Here is a 16,560-nt window from a genome sequence, read left to right on the forward strand (position 1 = left end):
ATTTAGAAGTCATAAGGTTATCACAGTAGAAATATTATTTTTAAAACTAAAATATAAAAAAAAACCTTTGTTCTAAGTATATGGTGCTATCTATGATAGATGACGACTCAAATTTTTTGGCAAGGAGCTACTGAATGTGACACATTCTTTCAGCCAATATCAGGATGCATTCACTGAAAGTATGAATGCAAACATTTGATCTCAAGAGCTGCTGTTTGTAATGTCTGTTAAAGTTTATTTGAAGATGATTGTGATGCCAGCAACAACAATTATATGCATACAAATACTCCTAGTAGTGACAGCAACAGAACTGAAGGTTAGTAAAAACAGCAAATAAATTAGTAATTCTTAATTTAAATGGTTAAACTACTAAATAAAATAAACTGAATTTATTTTCAATTATTGAAATCTGTAAATGTATGTTAAATGTTTGCTTAGCATCATACCACCTATTAAAGAACTTGCAATTAATTAAAAAAAACTCTGGCTGTCTGAATTAAAATTATGGCAATTTGTGCTGTACAACTGATTATCAACAATATTTATTATTTTAATTATAGGTACTGTACAGAGGCGCACAGCCTTAGTGTAAAGAGAGTAATGAATAATGCAAGTTTCTGATTATTATCATGTTACTATTAATGATAAGAATTTTTACAGCAGGTGTTAAAAGTTTATGTATGTGAGCGAAAAATTTCGAACTGCACAAAATGGACAGCAAATTCAACATTTATTTTTTTTATAAAGTGTTTGTTTAGCCGGGGTTTTCATTGCACAGTAATACACAGATATGAAAGAAATTTCATAAAAAAATGCTCATAAAAAATTAATGCTGTGGTATTTGGTTTGAACCCAAAATCCTCACTATATGAGTTTTCATTTAAGTAAAATTACTTTCACAAATTTTTCATCAGGTAATTTTTTGCTTAGTAAGATTTTAAAATATTGTGGCATTGTTTGTATTTGGATGTCTTTAATACAAAAGCTGGCCTTCTTGTATTCTGATTTATAACACACACTACCTATATCATCACTAATATATTGAGGGCTGATCGAGCATTGCCGGTGATTTTGAGATGTTAACTATGGGCGCCACCACGTGGAAGGGCACGTGGACCCGGCGGAGTCTCTCGCTCAGGGCGTGACGTAGCCCAAGTGGGGACGAGTTACCAGCCCTTTCTATCCTAGCTACCCAGACCTGGCCCGCTCTAGGCGTCGGGCACGCCACACTCCTAGACTCACTCACCACGTGATTAAATAAATACTCACTTTATATTTATTTTCCAGATTTAATTTCACTAACACGTCTCTCTACACGCCCGTTACACGGTTAAAAAGCCTGAGGCACGAATCGGTTTAGGTGAAGGCATGGTCCGCACACGTGGCCATGCTGCAAAGTTTACTTATTACACGGTGATGAAACAAAACTCGACTGAGACAATTAATTAATTAAACAGTCCGCTGACCGAGAGCTGCCCCGAGGATGACGTACGAAAGAGATTCAGAAATAATTAACGAGACAGAATTACTTGGTCAGTGCTGAACAAAAGTTGAAGTCCCCGGGGTGCTGGCGCGTCTGCTCTCGGTCAGTGATGAAGATGGACTGGGCTGAGCTCATCGCTCGCAGGTGGCAACATGGCGCCCTTCGCGCCAACACAATTACCGTTACTATATTCTACGATTCCGTGCCCCGGCGAAAGTTAAGCAAATTACAGATCAACATTAAAAAATATATAAAAATTACTGATAGTTTAAAGTTTGTTAATAGTTACTTATTTAATGACAATTTATGTAAAAGCATTCCTACCCTCGTCCAAGTCCGTGCCTGTTCGGGTCCGCCCGGGAAACGTCTATAGTTATTTAAGGTAACCTATTTAAATTAAAGAAAACACAAGTAAATTGCACAACACTGGGGTAAAGACGAATGAAAACAAAAAGGGTTTACAAATAATATTAAAACGTAGCAAATTAGGGGTGCGGCGCACTGCAGCTAAGCGCCCTCTTGTGGTAGTTCGTGGTGCGCAATTCAAACACACGACTACGTACATGGCGGTACAAATGCCGGGGAAGGGGAGGGAATGCTGAGTAAACGGAGACTGACTAGGCTCATGGGGCGTAGCCCCGGCTGACGTCAATTGCCCCCCCCTCGAATAGCCGGTCATGTCGACGTTTCCGCTGGGTCGCCTGTGGGCGTGGTCGCCCCCTTATCAACAACAGCTGTGCTTCCTCGCGATCCCTCGGGGTCGTAGCGTGTATCGCGGAGCCGGAACCGGGTCTTGTGACGCCAGGTCTCCCCTCTCTTCCCGCGGTGCTTCGTCTTCCTGCGGCTCGGTTACTGTCACCCTGAACGTGGAGTCTGCCAACGAGTAATGCAGAGGCCACAATGGCTCGTCCGGTGAACTTGGCCTACTCTCTACTTCCTCCGGCCACCTTACAAGTGGTTGGGATGTCGACTGGCCCTCCGTCTCTCCGGGCGTGTCTCTGAGAAATCCCCTGAAAGGCGAGACGTCACTCCCCGAGTCTTCGAACAGCCGCCTCGGCCGGACATCTGTGACTGCGAGGGGTGTCGCCTGTCCCGCCCCCAGGTCCGGGAAGCCTCTGAACCCGCCCCCGTCTGTTGGGGTGGACGTGGCCAGCTGTGCGGCCGCCCTCCCGTCTGTCTCGTCCGCCGCCTCCGTCTCTTCCTGCCCCGTCTCCGCCTCGTCCGCCGCCTCCGTCTCTTCCTGTCCCGTCTCCGCCTCGTCCGCCGCCTCCGTCTCTTCCTGCCCCGTCTCCGCCTCGTCCGCCGCCTCCGCCTCTTCCTGTCCCGTCTCCGCCTCGTCCGCCGCCTCCGCCTCTTCCTGTCCCGTCTCCGCCTCGTCCGCCGCCTCCGTCTCTTCCTGTGCCAGGCGCACATCGTCCCGGTGATATTTCGCGGCCCGGCCTGAGGGTAACTTTATCACGACCGCCGTGGGCCCCGCCTTGATCACTGCCACAGGGCCAAACCACTTTGGCGCCAGGCCGGCGCAGAAGTTGCGTCGGCCGGAGGAGAGTGGATGGAGCCTCGCGTAAACCAGCTGGCCTGGTTTCAGTTCAGGGGGCGGGCGGGTCGTCTCGGGTGTGCGTTGTGCTTGGTAAGCTGCCTGGTTACGTCGCGCCCTATCGTGCGTCTCGGCCAATCGCCTCAGGCGTCCTTCGGGGCTCTCTACGTCCGGGTCCGTTTGTTGTTGCCGCACGTGGTATTCCCCGGGGAGGGTGAGGTTCCGCCCCTGGACCATGGTGGCTGGTGTTTCGCCGGTTGCCGCGTTCACCCGTCGCCGGATGCAGTACAGAATGTCCGGGATGTGCGTGTCCCATTGGGCGTGGTCGTCTGCGAGCCTCAATCGCAGTTGAACCTTCACCTCTTGGTTGCGTCGTTCCGTGGGGTTCGCGCGGGGGTGGTACACGGGGGTGGTGTGTAGGATTACCCGCCATTTTTTTCCCAGCTGCGCCCACCGGCGCCCGCCAAATTGGGTGGCATTGTCCGACAACAGGACCCGGGGGTACCCCCACCTAGGGAAAAACTCCGTCTCCAGGCTGCGTGCAATGGTGCCGGCGCGGATGTTCGCAAGTGGGTAGGCCTCCACCCAACGCGTGTAGCAGTCTGTCACCACCAACAAAAATCTTTTCCCTCGGGGCGTGCGGGGATATGGTCCCATTAGGTCTATGGCGACTGTATGGAATGGCTCGGTGGGCTGCCTGGGTACCTGCTGGGCTGTCCCGTCGGTGCGGCGCGCCTTGTGCCTCTGGCAATGTTTACATCTCCTCACGCAGTCCCGTACAAACTTGTTTACCCCTGGCCAGTAGAACTGTTCCCGCAGATCGTGTCGCGTCTGGTCTGCGCCGGGGTGTCCGGCTAGCCTGTTCACGTGATACATGTCAAACACCTCCCGGCGGGTGGCGGCTGGCGCGAACGTCCGCCATTGGCCAGCTGTCCCCCTAGGTCGCGCCTGCAGTGTCCCGTCCAATACACGGTAGCCTTCACATGCTCCGCTCCCGCAACGGCGCACGATCTCCTGTGTGTCCGTGTCCGTGAGTTGGGCCGCTCGCACGTAGGCGTCTAAGTCATCAAGCTCCGCGCCTGGCGGTAATGTCGGTGTGACGTTAAGGTTTAGGGCACACAATGCGGCTTGGGTTGTCGGGGTGCGCGGGGGTCCTGGGTATGCGCCCGCTGGACGGTGGCAAAAGCTCCTCCCACTCAGCATCGTCACAGGCTGTGACGGTGACGTCCGGATTTCGCGACAGCTCGTCCGCTAGTTCGTTCTGTTTTCCCGGTACATGCTCGACTTCGAAATCTAAGGCCTGTAGCAGCATGGCCCAGCGCGTCAGCTTTGAACGTCGTCCCTGCATCGTGGCTAGCCATTTGAGACATTGGCTGTCAGTTCTCAGTACGAATTTCTGCCCCTCCAGGTGTGGGCGGTAGCGTCTGAGGGCCCAAACTACGCCTAGACACTCACGCTCGTTTACACTATACCGCTGCTCGACGTCGCCGAACTTGGCGCTTGCATATTCAATCACCCGAGGCTCGCCGTTGTCGCCGAGTTGTAACAGGATGGCCCCGATGCCCTTCTCGCTCGCGTCTGTTTGTACGATCAGGGGTCTGTCTGGGTCCAGCCGCGCGAGTAAGTGGCACTGTTGAAATCTGCGTTTTAGCTCGTCAAAAGCGTTTTGGGCTTCCGCGGTCCACCTGAACGGACGTTTGGGTGACAGCTGTTCGGTCATCGGCGCCGCTACTACCGAGAACTCTGGAACGAAGGCTCGCAGCCAGTTAGCTAGCCCCAAGAACTTTTGCAGTTGCTTGCGCGTGCGTGGGGGCTCTTTGTTGATAATCACACTCAGCTGTTTTTCCGTGGGTCGGTTTCCGTCCGCGTTAACCACTAGGCCCAGGAAATCTAGTTCTGTGGTCCCCAGGTGGCATTTTTCGCGATTGCATGTAAGACCATGGCTCGCCAGGCGTTCCAGGACTAAGGCTAAGTGATGCGCATGTTCTTCCCACGTCTGAGACCAAACAATTATGTCGTCCAGATACGCGGCCGCAAACTTGCCTGAGTAGTTGTCTAAGACCCGTGTCATCATCCCTTGGAAGGTAGCGGGGGCGTCCTGTAGGCCGAATGGCATCGCGCAAAACTGAAATCTCCGCCCGTCCGGGGCTGTGAACGCCGTCTTGAGTCGGTCCGCCGGACGTATCGGCACCTGCCAATACCCAGATTTTAGGTCGAGGGAAGAAAATATCTTGGCGTTACCTAGGCCTGAAAGTGTGTCGGCTATGTTCAGCAGGGGGGGTGGGGCATTAATTGTCACTCTATTGATAGGTTTGAAATTGACACAGAAGCGTAATTTCCCGTCTTTTTTTTCTGCCAACACGACCTGGAAATTATACGGACTTTCGCTAGGCTCAATTATCCCGTCCTGTAACATGTCCTGAACCTGGTCTAGGATGGTCTGTTTACCAACGTGGCCGTAGCTACCGGGTGGGATAAACATTGGCTCGTGAGGATGGGTCGGGATGGCATGCTCAGCTATGGTGGTACGTTTCAGCGGGTCCGCGGACGCAAACACATTACACTGGTGATCGAGGACCTGCTGGATGGTAGCACGAAACTCGGGGGGAACTCCGTGTTGGAACTCGTCGAGACTGACCTGGTTTACTGCTGGTGGAGTAGGCTTACCCAGCCCGTGGATGGTCCGCCGCCCCTGGGTGCCGACATGGACGCAGCCGGCCCGGATGTCGATGGCTGCGTGCTGCTCGTAGAGCCAGGGTAGCCCCAGAATGACGTCATCACGTAACTGCTCCACCACCAGCGCCGTCGTGACGGACCGTTGGTCCCATACGTCCACCTCCAGCGTCGCGACGCCCTGGGTGTAGCAGGCGTCCCCCGTGGTAGCCAGCTGGAGTTGGCCCGGGTGGTGCTCGAAGTTGTCACGGCCGATCACGCGTGCCGCCACACAGTTGTGGCTGGCGGCGGTGTCAACAAGCGCGTGGACTGCGCGCCCGTTGACAACCACCGGAATGCGCAACAGGTCGGCCTCCGCCGCTCCCACGTGACCCAGGAGGGGCCCCGCCGCCGTAGGTCTGTTGTTGTTAGGTGAGGCGGGGGAGGTGGGCTGTCTTAGCGCGCCGCCCCCTGCCGTCCGTTTCCCGACGGCTGCTGCGCCGCGAAGTCAGGCCGGAACTTGTTCCTCACCGAGCAGTTCTCGTGCCAATGGAACGTGCCTGGTGGACACGTGTGGCACTGAGGTGGTGGGCTGCCGCCGGTAGTCCGTCTCCGCCATGTCAGCTGCGCGTGGCCGCTCGGTCCGGGTTCGTCGCGCCTAGCTTGGTCTCGGGTGGGCGCCGTGTAGGGCACCAGCGCCTTGGTGTCGGCGGGCGTCGTGTCTTCCTGCTTGGTGCTCAGGGTGGCGTGGATCCTGGTCGGTCTGACAGCTCGTAGGTCCTGCTCTAAGACGCGCGCCTGTTGGACGAACTCCTCTGCCGGACGCCGCGTCATCGGGCGTAAATACGGGCGAAATTCCGGGCGCATCAGCTCAACTACCCGCTCCAGCACTCCGGCAGGTTCTTCCCCGGGAAACAGCCGCTTGTACAGACGTATTTTTTTCATGATAAACGCCTCCGCCGCCTCCGTCGCGCCTTGCTCGAGACAATACAGCTCCGTCCGCACTCTCATCTCTGTCTTCACGTCCGCGAATCTGGCCTCGAACAATCTCGCGAACTCGGTCCACGGCATGTCATACTCCTGGACGATCTGCCACCACGTCTTGGCGTCGCCTTTGAGCGCGTGGCCCACCCTGTTCGCCCACTCACACTCCGGCACTCCGTAGCGATTCAGGCGTTCCCGACACGTGTGTACAAATCTCCGCGGATCGTCGCTGGTTCTGCCCGCAAATTCCGGTAGCTCCACGTGTCCTATGAGAGGTACCCTGCCCCGTGGTGTGTCGGCGGCGTCCCTCACCGGGCTGCGGCCTGACGGGCCCGCTACTCTCACGTGGTGGCACCACTGGCACGTGTACCACCCGTCTTGAAAGGAAATTATCTCGGACTTCGCGAAACACGCCGTGTGCTTGAACGCGCGACAGTTCCGGCACCAGCCTCCCTCCCGCGTCTTGCCATCATACTCCGCATCCGTGCACTTCCCGTGTCCCGCCTCAAACTGATCCGCCCGTTCTGCCTGCTCGTGGTTCGGCTGCGTTTCATACTGTCCTACGCACACGCACGTGTCCGTCCACGAAGAATTCGCCGTCCCGCTCACCTGGCGCGGTCGCGCGCACATAACACAATATAAGCTATTCTTTTGAAACAACTCACTTGCCTTAATCGCGCCCGGGTTTTTGTCAAGTCCGTGGTTGTCCGACATGGTCGTGTGGTGGTGAGGCCGGTCGATTGCCTTTCTTCCCTTCGCTACGCGACGCGACGCGGATGGCGGTACACACACACACTGACCTGGACCGGCTGCTGTTGTCGCGAGGAATGCGGCCACCTGGCTGCTCGCAGCGAATTCCTGGAAGCGCGCGCCCGGCTGGTCACGTGGCCGGCGCGCCAGAGTCCCGCTATGCGCTCCGCGCGAACAATAGTTCCAGCGCGAACTTTAGTTCCGCGCGCTCCGCGTAACAACCGCCTATCTCACACGCTCGTACAGGTCTGGTTTTCGCGGAAGATGTAACTCGCCCCACGCTCTTGGGCGCCATTTGAGGGCTGATCGCGCATTGCCGGTGATTTTGAGATGTTAACTATGGGCGCCACCACGTGGAAGGGCACGTGGACCCGGCGGAGTCTCTCGCTCAGGGCGTGACGTAGCCCAAGTGGGGACGAGTTACCAGCCCTTTCTATCCTAGCTACCCAGACCTGGCCCGCTCTAGGCGTCGGGCACGCCACACTCCTAGACTCACTCACCACGTGATTAAATAAATACTCACTTTATATTTATTTTCCAGATTTAATTTCACTAACACGTCTCTCTACACGCCCGTTACACGGTTAAAAAGCCTGAGGCACGAATCGGTTTAGGTGAAGGCATGGTCCGCACACGTGGCCATGCTGCAAAGTTTACTTATTACACGGTGATGAAACAAAACTCGACTGAGACAATTAATTAATTAAACAGTCCGCTGACCGAGAGCTGCCCCGAGGATGACGTACGAAAGAGATTCAGAAATAATTAACGAGACAGAATTACTTGGTCAGTGCTGAACAAAAGTTGAAGTCCCCGGGGTGCTGGCGCGTCTGCTCTCGGTCAGTGATGAAGATGGACTGGGCTGAGCTCATCGCTCGCAGGTGGCAACATGGCGCCCTTCGCGCCAACACAATTACCGTTACTATATTCTACGATTCCGTGCCCCGGCGAAAGTTAAGCAAATTACAGATCAACATTAAAAAATATATAAAAATTACTGATAGTTTAAAGTTTGTTAATAGTTACTTATTTAATGACAATTTATGTAAAAGCATTCCTACCCTCGTCCAAGTCCGTGCCTGTTCGGGTCCGCCCGGGCAACGTCTATAGTTATTTAAGGTAACCTATTTAAATTAAAGAAAACACAAGTAAATTGCACAACACTGGGGTAAAGACGAATGAAAACAAAAAGGGTTTACAAATAATATTAAAACGTAGCAAATTAGGGGTGCGGCGCACTGCAGCTAAGCGCCCTCTTGTGGTAGTTCGTGGCGCGCAATTCAAACACACGACTACGTACATGGCGGTACAAATGCCGGGGAAGGGGAGGGAATGCTGAGGAAACGGAGACTGACTAGGCTCATGGGGCGTAGCCCCGGCTGACGTCAATATGTAATGGAAAAAAATCTACGAGAATGAAGAAGTGTCTGAGCATTTGCAAGCAAATGAAATTAATTCCTGAGAAAAATAGAAATTTTACAAAAATACACATCAATAAAAAACAAAGATATTGGGGATTGATATGAATAAACAATGAAGAGGAAATAATTGAACTGGTTTCAGTAAGAGATTGGTAGTGAGAAGTATGTCTAGAAGAGCATAAGAGAGAACAATAGAGGGATGGCTATTAAATTACCACAAACAAAATAGGACCATTATTTACTATATTTGTGTTAGATGGGAATTACCATTAACACTTTCAGACAAACAGTTCTTCAGAAGAGTGTTACAGAGTTTGTGAGGGTCTGTTAGTTTGCCTGGCATCTACCTAAGTTAGTCAACTGTGAGTTAGCTACACCGTGCGAGCACTGTCGAAACGGTAGCGCCTCCCAAGGACGATGGTAGTAAGACCAAAAAAATCCCAAATTACTAGCACACAGGCCCAGCTACTCCCATAACTGGATGCTGCGTTGCACTCAACTATCCTTCAGTTCGTGGTCACTGGAGATGACTATTGCTTAATGTGTAACATAGTAGCCATCGCACTAATTCAACTCAAATTGCCAAAAAAAGATTTTTTTTACAGATAAATTATGTTACACAAACATTTTTACTTTTTATAATATGTTTTCCAAAAGTGCTTATGATACTAACCTTAAAAATGTGATTGTTTGTTTCTATAGGAAACAATGTTTTCTTACCTGTAACATTATGTTGAAACACTTGTTTTCTTCAGTGCAACATCAATGCACCGAACCAGCAAAAATGCAACAAAATAACATCTAATCACTCAAGCAACAGTGTGACTCCTGATTGGCTGACACAAAAGGTAAGCCCGAAATGGAAACAAGATGCTCATAGGTAAGTGAGTGTGTCAAATCACATTATGACTGCCACATGCTAAACAAAAACTATAAGTTCTTCGACAGTTCTTATCATGCACATACTTATTTTATACCCTACTATAATTTGACAGAAATACAAGCAGTGTTTTTGTTCAGTGTTTAGTCACACATTTTCTGTGGTGACAAAGAAGAAAAACCCGATGAAGTTCATTGTTACAAACAACATTTGTCACTTATGGATAGGGACAATATATGGTGAATTGCAATAAAATCCTAATAACACCGTAAAGAATGTTAATACACCATTTAACACCAAATTTCAAGTAAATACACAACAAAGCATTGAAAAGCAATTAGCAATGAAACTGATCAGCATTTTAAATTAAAACATAACTCTAATTGACAAATACCTAATCTTTTAAATATTAAATTTAATGAAAGAAGTTGATTTAGAATAATGTTTGTACCAAATTTTAATAAAAAAAAGTTTGGAATTTTTTTATTATTTTTATCTTGCAACGGTTATTAGTTGCTCATTTTAAAATTAAGACCATAGAACATTTTTCAAACACAGAAATACTTAAGAGATTTATTTTATTTGTTCCGAAAAGTTAGACATCCTTATTACAAATCATCAAATTGAAAAAGTGCTTCATTTATCAGTTAAAATGACACTGTTTTGGAGAAATTAGTATCATGAAACATTAGTATCATATTTGTTCAGTAATATGCTATTTTTTAAAAAAAAGATTTCATAAAAAAAATAACACTGAAATCTACTGTTTTAGAAACATTGGCATGAAAATAAAACCATAAAATTAGACTCTCGGTTATTATAGAGCTGGACTCTCATGTTGGCTGCGAGGTGCAACCTTTCCACTCCAGCCCACAATGGTGAAGCCTTAACACATACGTTAATCTCATCTGCCGCTGTTCCTCGCTAGATGAACAGTAGCATTGGCTGAATGTCGCCTGCAAGACGACCAATCCAACCATCAACATTCGGTTGCCGCGAATGTCTTGCAAGCTGCGATGAAATGCCTCAACCGCACGCTTGCGTGACATCGTGCATTCGTCCCATGTGATCAATTTGCACTGCTGCAACAGAGCGCCACGACCACTACTCTTGCTGATGTTGCACGTAGGAGTTTCCTCACTCGCAAGGTTCAGCGGAAGTTTGAACACCGAGTGGGCAGTTCTTTCACCTCTGGGCCAGGTTGTAGCTATCCCAGAGGAAGAGACAGCTAATACGACATTTCTACCTTAGTGATGTTGATCATTCCACACGCACCACAAATTTTTTTTCAGGATGAAAAGTGGTCTGTGTGTTAATACAGCGTGAAGAAGTAACAAACATACACACTCACTCACAAACTTTCGTAAACCCTACGCAAAACGTGACGAACACACCAAGTGAATGCTCATTTAAAATTTGAGGCAATGCCATCAATTGATTAAGTTCAGAACTAAATTGTTACTAGTGCTGTTAGTTTGCTAGCCGCCACGAGCTTCACTAAGCAGACAGGTCTCACCAAGGAGAAGGATAGGAAGTTGCCAGACATTACTATATATATGATCGGTCGTGTGGCGGACATAGAGAAATGACAAACACTCACTGTTTGTGTGTCTATGACTTATGATTTTCTCTAATAAAAATGACTGTATACCTTTTTCACTCTAATAGGGATGGAATTTCATATTAATATGTGGTCTATGTGTTACACCAGGTTACGAGCTAGCTGTAAGCCAAAAATCATCCTAATCCGTTCAGTGGTTCAGGCGTTGTTGAGTAACAAACATACACACAAACTTTCATATTTATAATATCAGTGTGATAAATTTGTTTACTATGAATATTAATTAAATATTTTGTTGCTGCAATAATGTCAATGATACTTCACTTTTTTTTAGTAACTGATAATTTAGCACTGTGCCAGTTTTAGTATTTAAAAGCAAATGACAGTTTAAATCAAGGTATGATATTTGAACGCTATAGTAGCATACTGCTTTGATTTTGCGTGTGTTCATATACACCAATTTGTAGATTGTCTCACATGCTTTAATGTTATTGGTAAAGAGCTATTCTGTATTCTCCTTGTACTGTATTTGATTTAGCTTCTCCTTATATGAAATGCTCACCAACTGATCCAGCAAATTTGGTTGCTGTTACCATTTGCAGAGAGCATTTAACAAGTGTTTGCAGAATTCATTCTATGTAATTTGCTCACTCAAGCAACCTGTCATTTCCTATCTAGGGGCCTGCCTAGTCAGGGATGTATCTGTGTTGTACAGTTTAAAAATGAAATATGGAAATAGAACTACACGTTTACCTGAGCACATTATTAAATGTTTATCGTAAACAGACCCACTCTGATATTTTAAGCATTTTTCAAATCACATGGTTTCTTCTGAAACTCTGGACACCGTATGTGTGCCCAGTTAGGCAGGGCCCCTTAAAAGAATAATTAATTATTCATTAAGCAAAACAGATCATGCATGTGTTACTCAAGAATAAAGCACCCAATAATGCAGTTACAAAGTATGTCAGCAATGCCATATTTTACACTGCGCATGCTGATTTCATACGAATTATTGAATAGATGGTTGTTTTCTATTATGCCAGTGATATTTAAGTGTATACTCATTTGTAATTTTTTATGTAACTGAGCCACATTTTAGGTATTAAAATAATTATACTCTGCTTTTTTTTAAGGTAAAGTCAACAAAAGAAAAAATAAAAATGTGTCTAAACTCTCAAATCATAGTGCAAAAATGCTGGGATAACAAGACGCAGATACACAAGGTAAAATTGTAAAATACTTGCACTTAAAAGTTAAGAATTGCAGCATTGATGAAAAATGTAGCAAAGTCGGAAGTTTCTAAAGTAGATATATTCTTCATTTTTTGAATAATATCACATTATCGTCGCATATGCATAATCGTCGCACATATATTTTAGGGCGTCATCATTTGGATAAAAAAAACCTTTTGCGTAATTGTTGCATGATGTTTTTAGTCTCGCTATTAGATTCCGAGCACTTTGTGTAGGTATTTTTTTCTGTATAAAAATATGTATTTTAAAGTAGAAATCTAATATTTATTCGGATATTACCACTTACTTATTTAATTAACGGAAATACGAAGTACTCTGATGTGTAAATTTTCTTTTAAAAACGTTTTTAAACGTTATAACCTTTATCTGATAGTCTGCGTCACTGCAGTGTACCACTTACAAAAATGTAGCCAGTGCTAGTTAGCATCATTCATGTTTGGTTGTGTTGCTTCCCGTATAGAGCGCGCTTTCTGTCGATTGCCGAGTTAACTACATCTTATGGCCCGCACATACTCGTGGTGTGTACTATGACGATAGTTATGCGTTCGTTCAGACTCGCATTCGGGTTACAGATTTTGTTTTTCTATTTAAGGTTGAAGAAAGGTTTTTGTTGCATGACTTATTAATTTAAATTGTTCGGTATGCTCTTTTATACTAAACTTCTTAAATAAACGTATTTTCCATGAATAGGATTTGTTTTTATGAATAACTTTACCTAACAAAATTTTTTTCTCTCTCATAAAGTCGCACCCCTACTTTTCAAATTTGATTTTAGTATAAAATGTGCGACGATTATGCGATAAAATACGGTATTACTAGCTGTCAGTAAAATCTCCTGTTTTTCTCCCATTTAAATCTAAACCATGTCAGACTGGTGTTCATAATGCTACATGTCTAAGCAATAGCATATCATGATTAATATTTCTAAGTATTTAACTATTAATACTCTGAACTGTTGTGACTTGCTTTTAATGCCACTGTGTAATAAATAGGGCATGTAAAATATTATCCTCCCATCATTTGTGGAGTTAATTATTTACATAAAGGTTTAAGTTTTATTGATGGCATCAATTTAGAGTTTCATTACATGTGTATCATATGTAGAAAATATTTTGCAAAATAAATGCAAAATCAAATCCATTTCACTTAAAAACAGAATTTAAAAAAAAAAATCGCAAGGCCTGACATGTTTAAAAAATTTATTTAAAAAAACTGACTAATAAAATGTGTGTAATTCATACTAACTAATAATAAAATGCTAGTAATGCTAATTATGTTCTAATAAAAAATATTACTAATCATAAATGGTCATGATTTTTTTAATGCTGTAATCACTGTACACATTAACTAACTAATAACATTTATTCCAATTTGGTTACAGTAGTTTTGCATTAAATACTGTAAAACTTATTATGTTTATGACTGTTTAGCAATGTGTAAAAAAAGAAGACTGTTTTCTTGCTCAAGGTCCTGGACATCAGCGACGAGTTCCTTAACAGGCTAATCGGACAGAGCAATGCACCGAGCCTACTGGCGCTCCTCTTCGACATAGGGCTGGACGTCAACAGGCGGACCTTGTACGTCAACCAATCGGCAATCTGCAGGGAGAGGATGACGCTCCTCAGCCAGGCAGCGATCCGCAGGGCGGACCACACGGCGAGGTTCCTGCTGGACCGTGGCGCAGACGTGGAGATGGCCGCCTGCTTCGGGAAGACACCCCTCATGTACGCCGCCCACCTGGGGTACCTCGACACCGCGAGGCTGCTGGTTGCGGGAGGGGCGGACGTGAATGCCAAGAACGCCTTCGACAAGACTGCTCTGCATTTTGCAGCATTCCACGGAGATTTCGACGTAACGCACTTCCTGATAGGCGAGGGGGCGTGCGTCACGGCCGGGAGTAGCGACGGCACCACGGCGCTGATGTTCGCTGCGCAGCGCGGCAATCACTGGATATTTAAACTGCTGCTGGATGAAGGAGCTCAGGTTAACACTGTCGATAGTCAAAAACACACCAGTCTCCATCTAGCAGCTCTGAATGGTCAAAACTGTTCAGTGAAGCATCTCCTGGACTTCGGAGCCAACAAATACGTTTTAGACTTCAATAACAAAACGGCAAAGGATTTGGCTTTATCTAATAACTATACCGTCATTACAGACTGTCTGTCAGATGAATTCACGTGTAGACAAATTTGTTGAGACACATTTTTTTTTAAAATATTAGATTGATTTCATAATATCATATTCTCTTACACAAAGTACTCAATTTTCACTAACATAAAGTGGAATATTGTAAATATCTTAAACAATTTTACAGCAATGCTAATGCCATGGTAAAACATATTAATTACTAAATTACTAAATGCAATAACGCTTGACCAATACACAATTTTTTTCACTTACTGTTACTATTGTAATAAGTGCACACAGATGATTTGTATGCAATAGTAGTAACTCTTAAGCATGGTTAATGCACATGCCACCTCCCAAAACTAAAAACCAAAGAGCCAATAAAAAATTGTTCCTGTTTTCAGCATGAGTCACAGAAAAGTAATAATCATGTATTTCTTAAAAATTTTATTTTACTTTTATAGTTATGGGCTGGAAAAATTAGCCTTTTTTATAGCTGCAATTTTTTGTTGTTGCTAATTTCTAACTAATACTATGTTAGATAATATCATAAATATAAATAAATGCCTTTTTTCCAACTAAATTAGTTTAAATTTTTTATGTTTAAAAATTTTTGTACAAAATGTATCCTTTCACACTTAGGAAGTGCAGGCAGGAAAATACAGTCCTTTGCAAATAGTTTTCTGATGCAAAACGAATATGTAATTGAATGTTTAAAATACTCGTGATGTCGAAGCAAATTGCGAATATCAAGCAAGGCTGTATTATATATATATATATATATAATTATACATATATATACATATATATATATATATATATACAGTCAAACTTCTCTGGAACCGTAATAGATGTTTTCCGAAATTTTCAGTTTATTTCACCCCCCCCCCCCCCCCCCCCCCCCCCCAAAACGCTACTCGCTAAGAAACCAGCCGTACAATGGCAGGATGCTGTAATGCTAGACGGCTTTGCTTTAAACCCACTTCAACCTTCATGACAAGTCCGTCGCCCTACAGACCACCTCTAAAGAAAATATTTCAAATGACAGTTTATTTTTACTGGTTAGTTTACATGTACGTTTTCTGCTTGCCGTAGTTAAATACACTATAACCCCGATGTCACGAACCCCGGATTTAACGAAGCAGTGATTTTACAAATACATTCTCGGAACCGTCAAAAAATTGGACATTTTGACCAAAATGTGAAAATCAGAAAGAAATTAAAAAAAAAAGAAGAAAAGAAATGAAAGATCATTAATATCTGTTAATTTTAACACACAGCGTATTTTTGTGTCGGCTTTAATACTTCCAATAATGTTCATGTAAGAATAACAAAAAAATTATGGGACATTTCCTTTAAAAATATGGCAGCTGTAGGTTCTGCAACGCGAGTGGGCGCACACGAAGCTCGCCCGGCTGGCTGGCGGCAGCGGCTTCATGACACATAAGCTCACCCCTCCCTCCCCTTGATAACATTCTTCAAGGCTAGCTCATCCCTCCCAGACAAACAAACCATCTAGTGTCCTCCCTTATAACACTCCAACTACGCTCTCCTTTGAAAAACCTTCAGTGAGAAAATGCTCATTTCACCCTCCCTTCTCCCGTAAAAATTGGCTATTATGAGGGAGGGGTAAGATCGTTGTAAATATTTTCGGAACCCTCCCTCCCCTACAAACACGCCCAAAAAAAATAGTAGGTATGTCAAAATATGTCACTTTTCACACCAAGTTAGAGTTCAGTCATCTCTGGCAAGGAATTTACAAGCTTTCAAACTTAAATATAAATGTATTTTAATAGCAAGGGTCCTATGAAAAGGAATATACCGAATAAAATCAAGCTGCTGTCACCAAACAAAGCATAAAACGGCCCAATGCGTGGTCGCTTCGTTATTGCTCGCGCGAGAGGCGAGA

The 16,560-nt window shown here is 45.5% G+C and overlaps 1 protein-coding gene across 1 annotated transcript; it reads left to right on the forward strand.

Annotated features, from left to right (window-relative positions):
* Positions 1–62: 62 nt before the first annotated feature.
* On the forward strand, positions 63–15,234 carry LOC134534139 (ankyrin homolog). Its single transcript, XM_063372251.1, has 4 exons — positions 63–316; positions 9,583–9,675; positions 12,405–12,494; positions 13,992–15,234. The coding sequence occupies exons 1-4, from the start codon at positions 221–223 to the stop codon at positions 14,718–14,720; spliced, it is 1,008 nt and encodes a 335-aa protein (XP_063228321.1). The 5' UTR covers positions 63–220; the 3' UTR covers positions 14,721–15,234.
* Positions 15,235–16,560: the final 1,326 nt, after the last annotated feature.

Source organism: Bacillus rossius, chromosome 1, assembly GCF_032445375.1.
Source record: "Bacillus rossius redtenbacheri isolate Brsri chromosome 1, Brsri_v3, whole genome shotgun sequence".
Taxonomy (NCBI): Eukaryota; Metazoa; Arthropoda; class Insecta; order Phasmatodea; family Bacillidae; genus Bacillus; species Bacillus rossius.

Excerpts from the sequence above, each read along its gene's own strand:
- LOC134534139 (XM_063372251.1), top strand. The coding sequence starts at position 221 with ATGTCTGTTAAAGTTTATTTGAAGATGATTGTGATGCCAGCAACAACA. Across the intron at positions 317-9,582 it reads TGACAGCAACAGAACTGAAG|TGCAACATCAATGCACCGAA; the intron begins GTTAGTAAAAAC and ends TGTTTTCTTCAG. Across the intron at positions 12,495-13,991 it reads ACAAGACGCAGATACACAAG|GTCCTGGACATCAGCGACGA; the intron begins GTAAAATTGTAA and ends TTCTTGCTCAAG.